The following is a 19151-nucleotide window of genomic DNA, read 5'->3' on the forward strand; positions in this document are numbered from 1 at the left end:
AGAGAGAAAGAGATGGAGAAGGACAGATTTAAACTTGTTGTACATGCTGAATGATGTACATGGATGATTGGATGAGAGTTAAACATGTACTGTAACACACACACACTCACAGGACGCTTTCTCTCACACACTGTTTCAGTAATTCGGGAGTTGTTGTCTCATCTTACTTGAAAAAAAGGAAAAAGAATGCTAATGTGATTAGCTCAAATATCAAGGGAGGGTTAGGAAAGGACAATGAGCACACACACAAACACACCCACACACTGTTCATACAAACAAAGATGAAATGATGCAGCTCAGTCGCCAGAGGAAAATGTTGCCACTGTGTGTCTGCAAACCATGATACGTTTATACATTTTACATGTATCATACCAACATTTCTAAAGTGATGTAGTTCTGATTACGTGTTTATGAGCTGACTTTGTCATGTGGAGGTGGAGGGGACAGTGGACAGCAGGTGTTTTTATGATAGTCGTGACCGGAGGCATTATGTTTTCGGGTTGTCCGTCCGTCCTATTCTTGTGAATACAGAATCTCAAGAAGGCCTTGAGGGAATTTCCTCATAACAGCCTACCCTCACTAGATCAAGGTTGGTAATTAAATGTGACTTTTTTAAAGGTTATTTTGTGCCTGAACACTGCCACACAGTAACCGCAGTGTTTCCACATTTCCACCGCATCATAACGTACAAATGTTACTTATCTGTGGTTTGCAGAAATGTACAATGCTTGCATTAATTCTGGTGATTAGGCTGTGACATGCTGTTCAGTATTCGAAGATAACCAGATATTGATTAGAGATCTTGGGACAGATCTATTACAGGGGTGATTAAGGTGATTGATCAGGGAACTGTTTGGCAGGAGGGTGTTTCAAGCTTAAGATGCTATAACCCAAACAGACCATACAAGAAAAATATTTTAACAAATTATAATTTATAATAACTATAATAATAGTTATAATAATAATAATAATAATAATAATAATAATAATAATAACTATATAAGGAAACAGCAGAATGTCCAGTGTTTTAAGTGTTGTCAAACACTTTAAAGGTTTTAAAATGTAAGATTTCTTATTATTGTTGACTTGTATTCTTCATATTTATATGTAGGTTAAAACACTGAGAGAGCCAGGACAGTTTGAATGTACAGTTGTGCTTTCCAATGTATATGACAATAATTCAAAGTTAAACTTAACCTCTGTAAGAGACAGTTTTGGATAAGTAGTGCTATGAATACAGTACTTAAACTGTATTGTGGTTTCATACCCAATGTCTTTTTGGCATATTCTCTAATATATAAAATAAGATAAAATTAAATAGAATTAAATTAAATAAAATTAAATTAAATTAAATTAAATTAAATTATCACAAAATTATATAAAATAAAACAAAATAAAATAAAACTAAATATAATAAAATAAAAAAATAAATATAATAAAATAAAAAAAAATTAAAATGACATACATGTCACCCTTTCTGTGACCTGTTAACACTTAAATTGCTAAAATGCTTTAGCAGCAGCTAATCAACAAAGGAATTGCCTCATCTGAAATTATGATGCAAGGGCTGCTAAGTAATGTTCTGCCTATCAGATAAATCAGTATGAAAATATAAAAATTTTACCCAACTATGATCAGTGGAAGCTCTGTTAATCAATTGTGGGAAAAACATGCTGCCTCAATTAAGCAGAGAGAGAGAAAGGCCGACACAAACCACTTATTTTCCACTTATTTTTTTGTAATCTGATTACATAATCCTGAATGCATGTAATCTGTTACTCCCCAACCCTGGACTCTACCTGAGCGTCGTCTGTGGGCAACACGTGGCTGTAAACCAGATGGTCAGCCGGCAACAGCAGCCTTCATGCAAACAGAAAACAGTTTCACAGCAGATGTATCTTAAACACCCCAAAATACACATGCACATCACACACACATGCACTGGTGTTTGTTGTGCACCTGCTGTCTCCCACACGTCATAACAGCCTCAGGTGCTGCTGGTCTAAGCTGAACAGGAAGGGAGACGAATGTGGAGGAGAGTGGAACGTCCCTGAGGAGCTGATTGACTTTGTCACAGAATCATTCATGGGATGGAGAAACAATTTCCTCCAGTGTTTTCACTGTTTCGCTCCGTCTTTCTCCGACTGATGGATGTGTGTTTAGTCTGCAGGATGTGTGGATCGCACCGTTCCACATTTATCCAATTAAAGCCAGAACGGGTGTAATTCAAGAATAGAATGAACCTCCGCAGCAGCTGAATGTATGGCCTCAAATTATGGTGAATAGATGGTGTGAACGCCGTGTCCAAAAAATCAATGAGCACTTTGTTGGAGGAAAAGAAGCACAACAAGCTGTGAGCAGCACACAGTGATACTGACAGTAAACAGGCCATCGCCTTACAAAGTTTTCACATTTTTAATCCACTAAAATAAATGCAAATTCAATCAAAACCCTTCTTTTAAGCGCCTGATATACTATTTAAAGGGCGTATGTATTGCTGTCAGTCTGCTACTTTACTGCCCCCTCTGAAGGTGCCAATCAGTCTGATTTATTTTGCCTGTATTTATTAAAATACCATATCTGTGAAAAACAGGTGTATGTAAAATCTGAGGCACTGTTTTATCAAACAGCTGCCAAGTCAAAACACTGACTACCTTTACACGTACAAAATATTCTGGTATTTGCCCTTACTCTGACAGCTGTTTACATCCATCCACTTTTAACTGCTTAGTCGAAGCCGGGTCACGGGGGCAGCAGGTCAAGCAAAGCGTCCCTCTCCCCAGCAACAATTTCCAGCTCCTCCTGGGGGACCCCAAGGCATTCCCAGGCCAGATGGGATATATAATCCCTCCAGCGTGTTCTGCGTCTGCTCCGGGGCCTCCTACCTGCTGGACGTGCCCAGAACACCTCTAACAGGAGGCACCCAGGAGGATCCTGATCAGATGCCCGAACCACCTCAACTGACCCCTTTCGACACTCTACTCCGAGCTCCCTCCAGATGTCTGAACTCCTCACCCTTTTGAGGAAACGCATTTTGGACTCTTGTATCTCTGACCTCATTCTTTCAGTCACTACCCAGAGCTCATGACCATAGGTGAGGGTTGGGACGTAGATGGACCAGGAAATCGAAAGCTTTGCCTTCAGGCTCAGCTCCCTCTTCATCACGACCGTCCGGCAGAGCGTACGCATCACTGCAGACATCGTGCCAAACCACCACCTTCTCACGCTCCATTCTAACCTCATTCCTGAACAAGACCCTGAGATACTTGAGCTCCCTCGCTTGGGGCAGTAACTCTCTCCCAATCCAGAGGAGGCAATCCACTGTTTTCCTGCAGAGAACCGTGACTTCAGACTTGGAGGTGCTGACTCTCATCCTGACCGCTTCACACTCGCACTAGTTTTTCCTTATCCATGGCGGACTTGTTCGACGGCGAGCTTAACCTCCTTCTTTCATTCCTTCAGCCATCTTGAAAAGGTCGGCTTTGCGATATTGAAGCGTATCAAAAACCTGTTGATATTTAAGTCTTTCATAGGTACCCACTATGTTAAGCCCTGTTGGTATGGGACTAGTATGAACGGGGGACTTTTAGTTATGTGAAATAGAGGTTGTCTGTGACTTAATCCTTGGCCAGTGTGCCATGTCTGTAAGTTTTCAGTTTGACCTGCCATGTTTTGCCAAACACAGAGGTCATGTGATATCACCAGTTGAGAAATAAAAAGGCTGAGTTTGTAATTATAAAGGAAAGTTCTGACAGTATTTTAGGTGCAGGAGGCTCGTCTCACTACACAGCATGGAAAGCTATTCAAAGAAAGAGCAAGATCAAATCCATCAGAAGAGCGTTTTGTGTTCTGTAGAGTGGAGTTACAAATGACTGTGCGAATCATATTTCAAGGATAATGTCAGTAAATTCAGATAAAATTTAGACTTTGTTTATCCAGTGAAAATGTTCTGCATGAAACAGAGTTGTGAGGGTGATTTCTGAATCACACAAGGTCCCTTGGTAATACTGATCCTGTGTGAGGGCTTTTAAGACTTTGTCTGTCCTTGGAAAGAGTTCCCATAATAAAAACACTTTAGTGACGGCAGGAAAAATATACCGCAGTAAATTAGAATATGCATCTAAGGTCACTTTAGAGAAGCTCTTTGTTCAGGCCCACGATACCACCAGACAAAAGAGCAGCAGCTTTTTATTCTTGACACATTTTAACCTGTCTGCTTCCCTTTTGCTTCAAGATGTGTTGTTAAATCGAGAAAAAAAAGATTGCAAATTTTCCCAGTAATGTCGAGAGCATAATGAGCATAATAATTGATTGGTGGATCGACAGAAAATTAATTGGCAAACATTTTGATCATCGAAATTGTCTGTTTTTTTATGCCTCAGCATCAATAATAGCCGTGGCCAGAGGCATTACATTTTCCAGCTGTCTGTCCGTCCCATTCTCATGAACTCGACATCTCAAGAACGCCTGAAGATTTGGCAGATTTGGGGGGGATTTGGCACAAACGTCCACTGTTGTCCTCCTTGAAACTGTGCTGAATGCATAGGTCTTCTGTGTGTGACGCATCCATGTTTTCACAGACATGGATGTAAGCTTTAACTTAAATGGTTCGCAGAGGCATAAAACTGTTATTCTAGTGGATTTCTGTTGTAAAAAAGCCAAACATCTGATGGTTTCATGCTTCATAAATGTGAGAATTTGATGCTTTCCTTTGTCAAATATGAGAAGAAATGGAAAAGCTTTGGAATTTCAGTCAGATTAAACATACCATTTAAAGTAGGGATGCACAACAATGGATTTTTTGCTGATGTCCAATATGTAACAGCTTATTTGACTAATAACCCATATTGATATATCCATTTTTTCCCACCTAATTTTAGTGATCATCAAATCTCTTCTGTGGCGGAATGAACATCATATTATACATGCATACTCTTATCATGACGGCCCACCAGCAGATGGAGACATGAAATACAATACTGTTCAATGTATGTGATATTCATTCATTCTGCAAAATAAGAAAATCTTATTTTAAAATTATCCGAATTCCAACAGGTCATTTTGAAGCAAACATCGGCCGATACCGACGATGTTGCCACCTTGGGCTCTGGGAAATTACACAGAGCATGTTTTCTGACATTTTCTGACATTTCACTGATAAAACGATTAAGCAGAGATTAATTAGTAATTAAAGTAGTTGTTAGTTGCAGCCTGAGTACTGCCAATCAACAACCAACAAGCTGTGTCAAAGTTTTTAAAATTCAGAGGACATTTAAAGGAAGACGTCTGTGTTTAAGTGTTTGGAACCTGCCGAAGACTTCAATTAATCATAAATGGCATTCCATCAGCATTACTGCTACTTCATGAATATTGATTAGTGTGATACTGCCGTGTGTGTGTGTGTGTGTGTGTGTGTGTGTGTGTGTGTGTGTGTGTGTGTGCCTCACAGCGTAAATGGAGTTAACGTAAGGACATGTTGAGTTAGAAAGAGATGGAGAGAAAGAAGAGATGAGGGAGCATTAATAAGTGATAGGGTGCTGAAAGGGTGCTGTATGTCTGTAGGGTTATCTACAGGGAGACTGTCCTTAAACACACATACACACAGAGGGGGAGGCAGAGGGGGAGAGAAGCTCTTAGCCTTTACCTAGGCGCTTCGCCTGTCAGCACATATCTGCCTCAAAGCAACCTGAAGAGCTTAGAGCGAGAGAGGGAAAAATGCTGGAGCGAAGGAAAAGACTAACTCAAGAAGGTGTTAGGAGACGAGTGAGCTGGAGTTAATGAGCACGAGGGAGAGACAGAGGGAGGGAGGGGGCTTCTCATCCGTCCTCTCCCTTAAAGACAGAGCTGATCTCTCTCTCTCTTCTCTCAGTGGCACCGCAGGCTGAGGAGGAGAGCGCCGGTGAAATTCATCTCTCTCTTTTTAGCCACTGTATCCGCCTCACTTCCTCACCCTCACCAGCATCCCTCGCTGTCCCCTCCAGGTGATCACTCCGTTCCGTAGGCTGATCCTCTGCGCCGAGAACAGGAAAGAGATGGAAGACTGGATCAGTTCGCTGAAGTCCGTCCAGTCCAGAGAGCATTACGAGGTAAGAGGCTCTTTCCAAATTAACAGATCCACGAGAGTTTGTGTGAGGCGGGGAGCGGGGACCAGAGACAGGAGGGAGATAGATAGATAGATAGATAGATAGATAGATAGATAGATAGATAGATAGATAGATAGATAGATAGATAGAGGGAGCAGCAGGAACAATAGATCTGTGTTAAGGCGTATCCTCTTTTGGAGATCTTGACTGTGATGTTGCCGTTTTGATAAAGGATGCTCTTAAAGGTCAAAGTATCCTGTCAGTGTTGTTGAGGAAGAAAGGGTTCGTAGATTCCACATGGGTGTGTGAGGAGTAGAGGGAATAAGAGTTGACCTGATATACAGCACACTGACGGCAACAGGGGATCCAAAAAGTTGTTTATGCAGAAGCGACACTCAGATTCAAAGCCTCAGAGCACCAGCGGACATGCACAGGCACGCTTGGATGCATGTGCACCATCACAGGTGTGCAGCTCTACAGTCAGAGATATAGTAATGAGGACACACACAGTACCATCAGTACACTCGCACACAAAATCCAGACACACGCTCACAAAGCATGTCTGATTCTATATTTCTTTTCCCCCTTCATGACTCACATGATAACACCTAAACGGGGAGCGATTATGTCCAGTCATTTAACACAACACTGATGTTAATGCTCGTCTTTGTTACCCAGGACTCTCTGGAAAAATCCAGGCAGCTAATGTGGCACTGTGTGGATTTTAACTCCTCAAACCGACAGCAACTGTGCAGAATATTCCAGCGTCAGCGTAAAGATGCAGGAGGAATGTGAATCTGGGCTGCATGTTGACAGTGAGGGGAGAAGGGGCGCGCAGGAAGCGAGCAGCGCTGCATTTTAATGGCTTTGATTTGGGAGGGAAATCTTATATAAGACCCCATCCCTCACCCCCTTACTGCACTGCAGTGCAGCAGCACCCCCAGAGCTCACACACACCACTGGGTACACACACACACATGCACGCACGCATGCAAACACAACAGCGTTTAATTGCTGTGTGTGTCTTGTGCACTGTAGGAATCCTGAGTGTCCCAGTTTATAAGCACCTGTTACAATTGGACTTATGAAACACAAACTGCATGCAGGGCTGCGCCAACTGCTGCAGACGCAACGCCCACACTTGTTCAGTGCACTCACATTAGCCTGAGCTCCACTGTGGGCTCTCTCCATACACTAATGTGTGTGGAGGCATCCAGTTTTCCTGACCAGGGGCCTCATTACAGAAAAATGTCCTGCCTGTCCTCTGTGAGCCGAAGTTTCAAAGATAGGAAAAAAACGATTCTCAGAAGCAATTACAGAAGCAATTCCTAAACTCATAGCTGTGTCCTATCCTGCCTCAGACCTCCTGTATTATCTTAACTTGAAGGTCCAGTGTGCAGGAATTTCAGCAATAGGCAGAAAAGAAATATAATATGATGATTTCTATAGTGTATAATCACCTGAAATTGGAGCAGGAGTATTTGTTACCTTAGAATGAGCTGTTTATATCTACATAGGCAGCAGGTCCTCATCCATGGAGTCCACCATGTTGCACCATTATGTTTCTACAGTAGCCCAGATCGGACAAACCAAACACTGGCTCTTTTTCATGTTGGCCACCATAGTTAGAAGCCCCTCCGTGATGAGTGTCGGGAAAACAACTGATTTTTTTAAATGTGAAACTTCTTTATTCAGTGTTTTTACTGGTTTAAAACACTGGCACATTTATTTTGGAGAGAAAGAGACCTCTGTAGATAGAAATGTAGATGCTCAGTGCTTTATTTGTCGACACCATAATACTAAAGTTTCACTTCAGGCTCCAGAGACATTTGAGTCTTTGTATTTTTGTGTCGGCCACCATTGTTAGCAAACAACAAACCAAACAGCATCAAAAAACACTGGTTTTTAACGTGAAATTGCCTTCGTTTTATTTAGTTTTTATGGGTTTGAATTTGTTTGTTTTGGAGAGGAAGCGACCTCTGTGGATAGTTTGGCTGATAAAAACCTCTTGAATATCTGGATCTGAAGTTATCGGAGAAAAAGACTAGGCACACATTAGCAGGTGCTGGGCTAGCGTCCTATCTGCAGAGGGCCAAACAGCGTTGAAAAAACACAGATTTTTAACATGAAACTGCTTTATACACCATTTTTCCACTTAAAACCACCTGGTCTGTTTGTGTTGGAAAGGAGGAGACCTCTTTGGATAATTCAGCTCCCGGTACAAACCTCCTAAAAGTTGAACACTGAAGGAATTCTAACCAGGAGAAGTAACAGCCGGTTGTAATGTGCAGTCCTCACCGCCAAACCCCGCTAAATCCCCCTAAATCTTACACACTGGACCTTTTATACAGGAGAAATAATTCTGTTCTGCTCAATGCTGTTTTTGTTGACATCATAAAGTACCCATAATACTACAGTTTTGCTACAGGCTCTAGATAGGGACATTAGAGATAGAAACCCCTTCTCAACAAACCAAATAATGTAAGAAAAAACACTGATTTTTAACGTGAAGCTGCCTTAGTTGTATTTAGTTTTCATGGGTTTGAATTTATTTGTTTTGGAGAGGAAGAGACCTCTGTGGATAATTTGGCTCCTGGTAGAAACCTCCTAAACGTCTCGATCTTGAGTTATCAGAAAAAAAAGTGAGCACACATTAGCAGGTCCTGGGTTAGCGTCCTATCTGTGAAAACACTGATTTTTAATGGACTAAATCATGTGTTCTGTTTGTGTTGGAGAGGAGGAGACCTCTGTGGATAATTCGGCTCCCGATACAAACTTCCTGAACAATTAACATTGAAGAAATTCTAACCAGGAGTTCACACCAGAGTCCTGCATGAGTCCAGTTTTCAAGATCCGCCCCGACCCGACCCAGCGACGTACAAACCCGCGCAACCCGGTCTGACCCGTTGAAACACGACCCGCAGCCTGACCCGTAACCCGAATTTAAAGTAATCATTTTGGGTCATATTGGCTGAATATTGAACAGCATATCGCCACACTTAAGGTGCCAGTAAGTAAACAACGACCTGAATGAAGCAGCTCTCACAATAAAAACCTGACTTCAGCTCCATCATCAACCCTCCGTGTTCTTCTCCCATACGAGTGTAAAAGCACTCGTTTGTTACGTTTAATGCTTTTAAACTTTTAATCTATGTAAAGGAACTTTACATGTATAGCCTAATAACAGACTTACTTTCTGTCCAGAGCGACGTTCAGCAGTTACAAGCCGTCGGAGAAACACTTCAGAAACATTATAAAGTGATAGTTAGTTATCCACTTATTTCTCAAATACCTAAATAATTATTTACTGTTTTGTTAGACGGTGGCAGCCATGTTGATTCTGTCGTCCAATCACAAATTGTGTTATTAGATGGTGAAACGCGTGTAAACAGCTGAACGAATGACCGTTGCGAAATAGCGGAGGCGATCCTCAGAGAGTAAATAATGACCAAGATAGTTATCTGTAGTTTACCGAACTAATGACTGAAACCCACGATCCGACCCGCATGCTATTTTTTCCACCCAGATCCGAACCCGGGAAAAAATCTGCTGTTTTTGCGGGTACTCGCAGGTACCCGACCCAGCGCAGGACTCTGGTTCACACCTGGCACATGGGAGAATGTTTGTGTCAATCTGCAACCCTCACTGCTAGATGCCACTAAATCCTACACACTGCCTCTTTAAGAAATCCTAACCATAACTGTAAATTTGATTTTTCAGTTGGCACTCAGCCTGTCACGCCTGAAGCTATCTTTAGATTGAACATAGACTGCCTGTATCTTTGATTAGAGTGTATCAGTCAGCTACTGGAGATGACAAGACATAATATCAGTGGTCCTCTGGTCACTGGCCAGCTACATTAGCTTACTGTCAGAGTAAAAAAATCAATTATATGATTTAATTATTAATCAAAGTAATAAAATAATCTGAATTATTTATTGAAATTTTAAAGCATCATCGCAGGGTTTGAGTAGCCTTTCATTTGGTATATTTTGGTGCTCATGTTGTTCCCCATCCTCACTGTCATTGCCATTCAGACCGAACAACAGAGCTGCAGTTACAGTCATTTTGAATTTAGGACAGGATCTATGCCGTCCTCTGAGTTAGGCGGTTCTGTAAGATAAGAAGATAAGAAGGGATTTTTCTCTTCAGTGCAGTCGAGAAACATGTTTCTGTATTACAAAATATCCTAAATGTCATCTAGGGTTGCAGCAGTGTGAGATTTTTATGTTACAATAACCATCTCAGAAAATATAACCATTTTACGGTATTACAAATATTACTATTATCAGTTATAGTGGCCCTTAAAAGAAATGAAAGCAAAAGGCTTATTTTCTGTTGTTATATTTGAAATTTGAAAACCTTTCTTTAAATGAAAATATGTGTAAAAAGTCTGACAGGCTGTCGAGGACTAAATGAGCAAGTGCAGATGAGATTCTCCGTCCGGTTAAAAACATCTTTCAATACCACAGATAAGCAACATCACATGTTATGATAACCATCTGTTTTCGTACCATGGTGTACCATGAAATTGGTTTACCGCTGCAACTCTTATGTCATCCTAAACTGAGATAAGATTTCTGTAATGAGGCCTCAGGTGTCGCTTCTGTAAGATAACGGAGCAGCAGAGTCACACTAATGACTTTCAACTATCGAGGGTTTCTCCTGTGGAGTCCTGATGCGTGTCCTGCTGTGTGCGTTCCCTCTGCCAGGCAGTTTACTGGGTAGTGTCGTCACGAGGCTCCTATAGTAAGGCAGACCTCAGGGACAGGAATTATTATTTTAATGTGAGAGCTAATACACGAGGGAGGAATGGGCTGAATGTGAAAATGTGTTGATTTGTGACTGCTGCTGTAATTTATTATTTTTCATGTATAGAAAACAGCCAGTAACAGTAATATGCGTTCATGTGTAATGAAACCTGCAGTAGATATGTTGTCAGACCCAAACGGAATCTGCAGATTTTTTTGTTTTGTTTTCAGCTGTGATCCAGAATGAAAATATTTTTCCTGCTTGTGATGTGACAGATAATATTATTTTTTTTAAAAAATCCATGGAAAATCTGCAGAGATGCCGTCTGCAGATTCCGTGCAGGCCTGGCCACTGTACATCCTCTTGTCATGATGATGTAGTGCACTGTGCTTGCCTTTCTGTGACTGTTATCCCAGTGCTGCCAACCTGTTTTAACCTCTCCTTTGCCAGACGGCACAGTTTAATGTGGAACATTTCTCAGGGATGCACAACTGGTACGCCTGCTCCCATGCACGGCCCACCTTTTGCAACGTCTGTAAAGATAGCTTGTCTGGGGTCACGTCTCACGGCCTCTCCTGCGAAGGTAGGCAGCACACACGGACACGACACACACAGACACGACACACGCTCACTGCCAAACACATGAATGCTATTTTTTTTTCATTACAAAGTACAAAGTTTAACTTACATAACAGCTCTTTAACACATGACCTTTTGAAGCAGGTTTCACTCATTTCTACCTCTCATTACTGGCTCTTGGACTGACTTTCTACTCTTTGTTTAAGGATGAGACACAGTGTTTTGTTCCAGCAGCTAATTTGGAGCTGCAGCCTGTGAGCTGGCAGGTGTATAGGAAGGTTTATGTTGCGTAAGGACGTGTGAGTCACTGAAGTGAGAAAATTCTTTGTTCGAATATCTGTCCAAGTGGAGCAGATTGGTTACACCGGTGCCAGCGTGAGTCTTTGAAACGCTCTCGGTTGTGGAGTGGGACGCCCATCAAACTGCAGAGAGGCAGAAGTAGTGAAAAGAGCTGGTGGTGAATTGCCATTAACGCTGTCACACTCTCTGTCCATATGCTTTTATGTCATACTGGGTGTTAGATAAGCGCTGAGTCACGCTTTTTGAATTTCTTTTCTTGCATATTTCCATTTACCCATAACGGAGAAAAAAAAAGAAGCTGTGAACAGATCCTGTGAATGACGCCACATCTCCTCACCTCATGTGTGAAAGAACAGACGTGTTAAGAGGACGGGGGCTGACACTATATTTTTGCTTTGGTTTAGCTGGTGCAAAGTGTCAGTGACATGCAGCAGACCCTAATGAGCACCATCTGCATATCCTCTCCTCCTAATTTTGCTAATGTTCCCCTGTGAGTGCGTGCATGTGTGCATGTGCACTGCACACGCCTCAGTCCATACATGATGTGGTTTGGTGTGTGAAGAGCCTCTTCACTCAGCGCTCATTATCCTCTACAATGGGGCCCTCTCATATCCAAAGCAGAGAGCAGGAGAAAGAGACACAGAGAGATGGAGAGTCATTAGAGCAACATCAAACTCTGATCTAGATCAGCTTATCCTCACACACACACACACACACACACACACACACACACACACACACACACACACTTTTAACAAACAATAGGAAGATGCAGTTGAGAGAGCAGGGTCTTCATCAAATCATAAATTAAAGATTCAAATTGGACACAGATAGGTCAGGGAGTTCTTTATTGGCTTCAAAGATATTTCCTCTGACATTTCTTTCAGCGTAGATTAATTGACAAATATAATATATAACACTCATGGTAGAAATTGAATGTAATATTTATTACTGTCTTTTCATTAGTGTATAATAGGGGTGTGCCATAAAGCCGGTATAATTTTTAATATATGAAAAATTCTTATCGTGATACTCGCGATATTTCAGCTTGTTGACATATTGACATCATACTGTTACCCACGGCAACAACAAGCATGGCTGAAAGTGAAATTACTACCGACTCCTTGTTGGTTCCAAAAAGAGGAGCAGCTTCAGTAGTGTGGAAGAAACTGTGGCGTCCTGACTGTTTTACTTCTCTTAGCGCTCAGAGGAACTCAGTCAGCGGCTCCTCTGGCAGCAGCACAGCGTCTCTCCCTCTCCTCTCTCGCCGTGTCATCAAGTGATTTTGTCATAAACCTTTGGTGACATTAAACCTACGTGAAAAAACTCCATATACTCCAACTAAAAACTAAATCAAATTGTGATGTTGAGATGGCAGCATTCAAAAAATAATTGCAGGCAGGGCTGTTCTTGGCGTCCGTACTTCAGATCCACACTGAGCACACAAGTTTTCAGCACAGCCCAGAAGGATCTAGACTCTGTACATGAGACAGTAAGAAGTGGATGATCAACTGTGAGAATGAGAGACAGTGTGAGAACGGTAGAGAGAGTAGGGAGAGAAGAAAAAAGAGAGAACAAGAGAGCGTCTCTATTAAAAGTCGAGAGCAGCCGGCAAAACAGTTTCACAGCAATCAGCGCAGCTTAAATTTCCCTTCGATTTCCTGCGCAGGACGCTCGCTGGGGATTGATTCGTGCTAGCAAGCCACACACAGATACACACACTCACAGACAAAGTCTTCTGTCTCTATTTCACTCTCTCACACACACAAACACTCCCCTACACACAGCGTTGTCCTCCAGTCTGGGATGTGAACGCTCAGGGTTCGGCCTGGCCATTAACAGGCAGTGGTATCATGTCCTCTGAATTCTCTTAATGCTCTGCTAATGCTCCCTAACAGCATTTAGTGGTGGACTAGATTGAAACATCAATTGTTGCTCCCGGATATGACTCTGACTTTGTATATCTGTGTGGACCTCCTAATGACAAGATCACCCGTGTGTGTGTGTGTGTGTGTGTGTGTGTGTGTGTGTGTGTGTGTGTGTGCGTGCTGTGTGTGAGCATGGGTGGGGTGACTATAGAAGCAAAGTTCCCCGGAGCACAGACATTATTCATGAGTCCGCTAAGTGCTCCATCCTTAATGGAGAAAAAGGCGAGAGCCATCTTCATCTGCCTGTACGTCTTCGTAGGAGAGACTCATTCTCCATTTACATTCACTCCTCTTTCTTATTCAGAACAACCTGCGTCACATACATTAAAGTCAGAGGTGTGAAAGGTGTAAGTGCTTCCTCTGGTGTAACAGTGGCTATAGCTTCTTATACTGTACGTACCAAGTGAATCTTGACGTGGACGGATACATAAGTCCCGTCTTTACCAACTGAGGCAGTGCAGGATCTCTGTGCTTCAGCCATTTAAAAGGAATAGTTAAGCATGTAGGGAGATTAAGAACAGATTGATACCACTCTCTATCACTTTATTTGTCAGATGAAATCATACATGGTCCAACTCCAGTGAAATGCAGTCCCATCAGCTCCTGGAAGATGGGCATGGTATTTTGTCCCTTTTTGTTGTCCCAAACGCAGAGCAGTAGTTCACACTTTGTCCTTTTCAGCCCTCTAAACGTACTAAGAGCGGCAATTTTTGCACGTATGTGAACACTCAAAAGAACACTTCAAGTCTGCAGTGTGGTTTGCTTAACCTGTGCCTTGTGAACACAAAGCGCTCCAGGTTCCCTTTGCTCTTTGCTGTTGTATTTAGCCCTCTACATCATATGCTAGTTCACTGGGACACATGAAAAATCAGACGACACCACATCGGCCTCTCTCCAGATGTGGAATGTAGAATACAACAGACAGCAACAGTCTACAGCACAGAAAGGTTAAGGTTGTCCTCAGAGTTTAAGTTCATGTGAAAGTGAGTGGCTTCATAACTGCACTGAAGCAGCACGCCAAAGTAAAAGCAAAATTATGTCAATGTTATATAGGCTATAGTCAACAGAAAGAGGACTGAGGCCACATCAGAGCTAAAGTGGACCAGAAAGAGAACTGAGTCCTCTTTGAAACGAACGGAGTCCCTTTTCTGTTGGTCCACTTTTTGGTGCACTTTAAGAGGACTGAGTTTGGTTCGTTTATAAAGGACTACACGTGAAAACACCCTTAATGAAGCTGAAGAAAACAAAAAAAGCATCCAAAATGGGCAGGGAACTAAAAGTCCAAAAGAAAGAAGAACCAAAACGAATCTGAAAATCAACGGGGATAACACGATGAACTCAGGGAAGAAACCCAAAACAGAATACAAGAGACCAGACAGGGAACAGGGCAGGGAACAAGGCAGGGAACAACACCATGAACACAGACAAATGGACGAGGAACAGAGAGAAACACACAGGTATACATGCACAGAAAACTAATCAGAAGAACGAGACACAGCTGGAGGAGGAGGACACGGGCAAAAGGCGGGAACACTAGGGTGGAGCACACAAGACTAATACACAACAGGTGTGAAGGGAAGACTCTGGAAACGAGACTGATGCAGACAGGTGTGACAGAAAACAGGCGGGAAAACACAGAAAGACAGGAAGTAGAACCAGACATGACACATGAGGAGAGAATCTACAGAATAAAACAGGAAGCAGATTAAACATGAATGAATAACACGAAACAAGGAACCCAGCCTCATTTACTGCTCCTCTTACAGCCAGGAGATGGTTGCGTTGTACGTCTCTTCTTCTACTATGCTTTGTCTTTATTTTCCTGCTCTGCTGATGTGTTGAGGCTGCTGAGGATGACGGTGGAGCTGATTAGCATCTTGCACACAGAAACACGTGCATGTCAGTGCATTATGTGAGTCAGTGTGAGCACCAGAGCCTGTACAGATGTGTGTGTTTAACATAGTAATCCAGACAGTACAGCAGGTAGCTTTAATATGGAGCTGGATCCACCTGTAGGGTTCAGGTCTCCGTCAGCCCGGCTGTAGGCTCCGTGTTGCTGGTTACAGATAAATGGATTGAAGCTAAGTCGTCACGATTTGCCTCTATCTGTCAGAGCGCAGAACAGAACAGGCTCAGGGAGGTTAGTAATTACACCCACTGACATCTCATTAGGGCTTGATTCATTAGAACACTGTACTTTGCAGGGTGTGTCTGTTCCTGAATCAGGCATCAGTGTCCAGTGTTTAACGGCTTGTGAGGGAGGAAAAGAAACAATAGAATTACGTGAAATGTTGCATTCGAGGTGCATTTAATCTGAATCTGATATCTGATGATGCCATGGCATTAACTCAGTATCATTCCCATCGCACATCTCACCCATCTCATTAATTTATTTATTTTTTTATTTACTTTTATTTTATTCTTGTAATATAGTGCCACATTATGCAGATGCTCGGGGATGTTAACTGCTGTTAGAGGTGTGAAACACGGTCAGACTGATGTGTGTGTGTCGACTGTTTGTGTCTTTCAGTGTGCAAATTCAAAGCCCACAAACGCTGTGCTGTCAGAGCCACTAACAACTGTAAATGGACGACCCTGGCCTCCATAGGAAAGGATATTATTGAGGACGAGGATGGGGTAAGTGTGTGTGTGTGTGTGTGTGTGTGTGTGTGTGTAAAATTATTTATTTTTCTTCTTCGTTAAAAGGCATTCATGTATTTTGATTTTTATCACCTCAGAGCTATTGATAAAAAGTAATTAATAGTGAAACAGTGACAAAAACGTTTAACATTTTGTCAACTAAAATGTACGTCATACGTCGCCAGCAATGGCTACAGTAGTCTTGAGTTTTCCTCGCTAGGCTAGCTGTGGATTCCAAATCCAGGAAGGGAAAAGTCTCAGGTGAAAACAGACAATTTAATAGTGCATGGATAAATTTGTGTGCTTTCATCAGCAATGCTGCAAAGACAAGTACCAAATAGTCATAATGTTGAGCATATTGTCGACCCCTGCGCCAGGCTTTTAACAAGAACAAAGAAGTGCGATCACATCACACTGATTTCAGCCTCTTTACATCGGATCCCTGTTTGTTTTAGAATTGACTTTTAAGGCTCTTCATGGCTCCACATCACATTTAGGACCTTTTAGTGCCTTATGATCCTTTGTGGAGTTTGAGATCCTCCAGCAGAGGTCTGCTTGTTTCAGAATTTTGTCACTCAGCAGCTTCAGAACGAAAGATTCATTATCAGTCTTTTATCTTAAAACAATATCGGTGGATCCTCGTTGCTAAGGCACTGATAAAACTTGAGATTTGTAAATGGTTTTCTGAGGCAGGGGATAACTTAACATGCTTCCTCAATAGCTTGCACTTTGCACTTTGCACTTGCAGTTTGGTGTGGTGATTGGTGATGTCAGCATTACTACAGTGGAAATGCATGTAGAAATGCACATGTAATGACTGTGAATGTGGAAAAACTGAGACAAATTGTTGATGCTGCACACACTCTTTCAAAGACATCTCAGACGGTTCATCATCTGTTTTGTGAAAGGATGAATATTTCCGGGGTGAATTTCTTTACACTAAAAGAAAGGGGTAAATTGTGTTATTTATAGGTTAATATGCAGTGGTTTTACTGGTCTGACCCACTTGAGATCATATTGGGCTGTATGTGGCCCAAAATGGTTTTGACACCCCCGACTTAGGAGCTGTTAACTGTCTAATGATTAGCTATGATAAATGATAAATTTATGTCTGGAGGCTTCTGTGAAAATACTGAATCACTGACTTGTACTGTATACCCAGGAGAACTGTATATTGCACGATAATATAGAGCGTTAAAATGCTTCACCACAACCTTTTCATACTCATGGATTCATCAGTGTCAGGAAGAGAAGAGAGATGTGGAGCCAGTGGCAACAGAGAAAAGTGCTTCCTAGAAGAAATGATAGATAAAAGTAGACAGCGTAAAGTGTTTCCCATTTCCTGAACTGTGTGTATGTGTGTGTGTGTGTGTGTGTGTGTGTGTGTGTGTGTGTGTGTGTGTGTGTGTGTGTGTGTGTTGAACCTACAGATTGCAATGCCTCACCAGTGGTTGGAAGGCAACCTGCCCGTCAGTGCCAAGTGTGCCGTGTGTGATAAGACATGTGGCAGCGTACTGAGACTGCAGGACTGGCGCTGCCTCTGGTGCAAAGCTATGGTGAGACATCTGTCGCATGTGCATAATGCTTCATTTGCCCGAGCTAAACCACATTGAAACAGGATTAAAAACTGAACAAGGAGCTGATCGTTTGAATCGTAATCGGGACATTTGAGACAACAAAAAGCTTCATATCAGCGTTGAAGCTGCTTGTAAATGACACTGTTTGTTTGCATGCTCCTCACCACAATGACATTTCATAAACACGTGTCAGCTATATGTTGACTGATGGAGGGTCTAGATTGCCGCAGAGCTGTTTTCCATTAGCCACGAGCCATCCTTTCCATTTATTGGTCAGTTTTTGCTCCTTATATTGAACAGCTTCACCCAGCTCGCTGTGGGAGAAGATCATTAGGGCGACCTCTCTTAACCTGCTGCCACAGTGACCTGGACCAACAGTAGCTGCAAAACAGGGTGGATGGAGCAATCCAAGCCTTCGTCAGCAACCTTTCCCATAGTTTAGTCCCTTCAGGGTTTCTCCTGTTGCAGGAACAGCTCACACAATTGCTTTAAAACCTGTCTGTGGATGTGCCATATCATATCGCTCACAATAATACCGGTATCATTTTTAATATGATATGAAAAATTCATATTGTAATACCCACATGACACATTGATGTCATACTGTTACCCACGGCAACAACAAGCATGGCTGAAAGCAAAATTATCAGGGACTCCTTGTTGGTTCCAAAAAGAGGAGCAGCTTCAGTAGTGTGGAATAAACTGTGGCGTCCGGACTGTTTTACTTCTCAGACTCTTTTAGTGACTTACCGCTCAGAGGGAACTCATTCAGCGTCTCTCCCTCTCCTCTCTGATTTTGTCTTAAACTTTTGGTGACCAACGTGAAAAACTCCATATATGTGACTGTGTGATAGTTGTGGTACCATAACAGCCTGTCACAGGTTACAGCCTGATGATTAGAGGAGAAATGGCAGAGCATAAAGGTCCAGGTGGGAAAAACTTTGCTATAAAAGAAGAAAATCACGGGGCGTCGGTGGCTTAGTGGTAGAGCAGGCGCCCCATGTACAAGGCTGTTACCGCAGCGGCCCGGGTTCAACTCCAGCCTGTGGCCCTTTGCTGCATGTCACTCCCTCCCTCTCTCTTTCTCCCCCCTCATGCTGAACTGTCCTATCTATAAAGGCAAAAAGTGCCCAAACAATATCTTAAAAAGAAGGAAATCACCTGTTGATTTATATATATATAGATCCCAGGGGACATTTTTGTATTTGGGAGCTGTTTAAATGTGTAATTCGTGGTAGATTTTATTTAGTTGAACAATTAATATTGTAACAGAATCTGAATCTCAATCTGAG

At 42.3% G+C, this 19151-nt stretch overlaps 1 protein-coding gene across 3 annotated transcripts in view; it reads left to right on the forward strand.

The window, feature by feature from the left end:
- dgkh (diacylglycerol kinase, eta) overlaps positions 1-19151 on the forward strand; it is an 87235-nt gene that overhangs the window by 33731 nt on the left and 34353 nt on the right. For 2 of the 3 annotated variants that reach the window (XM_049593730.1, XM_049593729.1), the window contains 4 exons: positions 5982-6086; positions 11286-11418; positions 16173-16279; positions 17713-17838. In XM_049593730.1, the coding sequence (XP_049449687.1) occupies positions 5982-6086; positions 11286-11418; positions 16173-16279; positions 17713-17838 (471 nt within the window). Of the gene's footprint in view, positions 1-5981; positions 6087-11285; positions 11419-16172; positions 16280-17712; positions 17839-19151 lie in introns of those variants that run through there. The other variant, XM_049593731.1, reaches the window with a different exon arrangement.

The sequence above is a fragment of the Epinephelus fuscoguttatus genome, linkage group LG13, assembly GCF_011397635.1.
Source record: "Epinephelus fuscoguttatus linkage group LG13, E.fuscoguttatus.final_Chr_v1".
In the NCBI taxonomy this organism is placed as follows: domain Eukaryota; kingdom Metazoa; phylum Chordata; class Actinopteri; order Perciformes; family Serranidae; genus Epinephelus; species Epinephelus fuscoguttatus.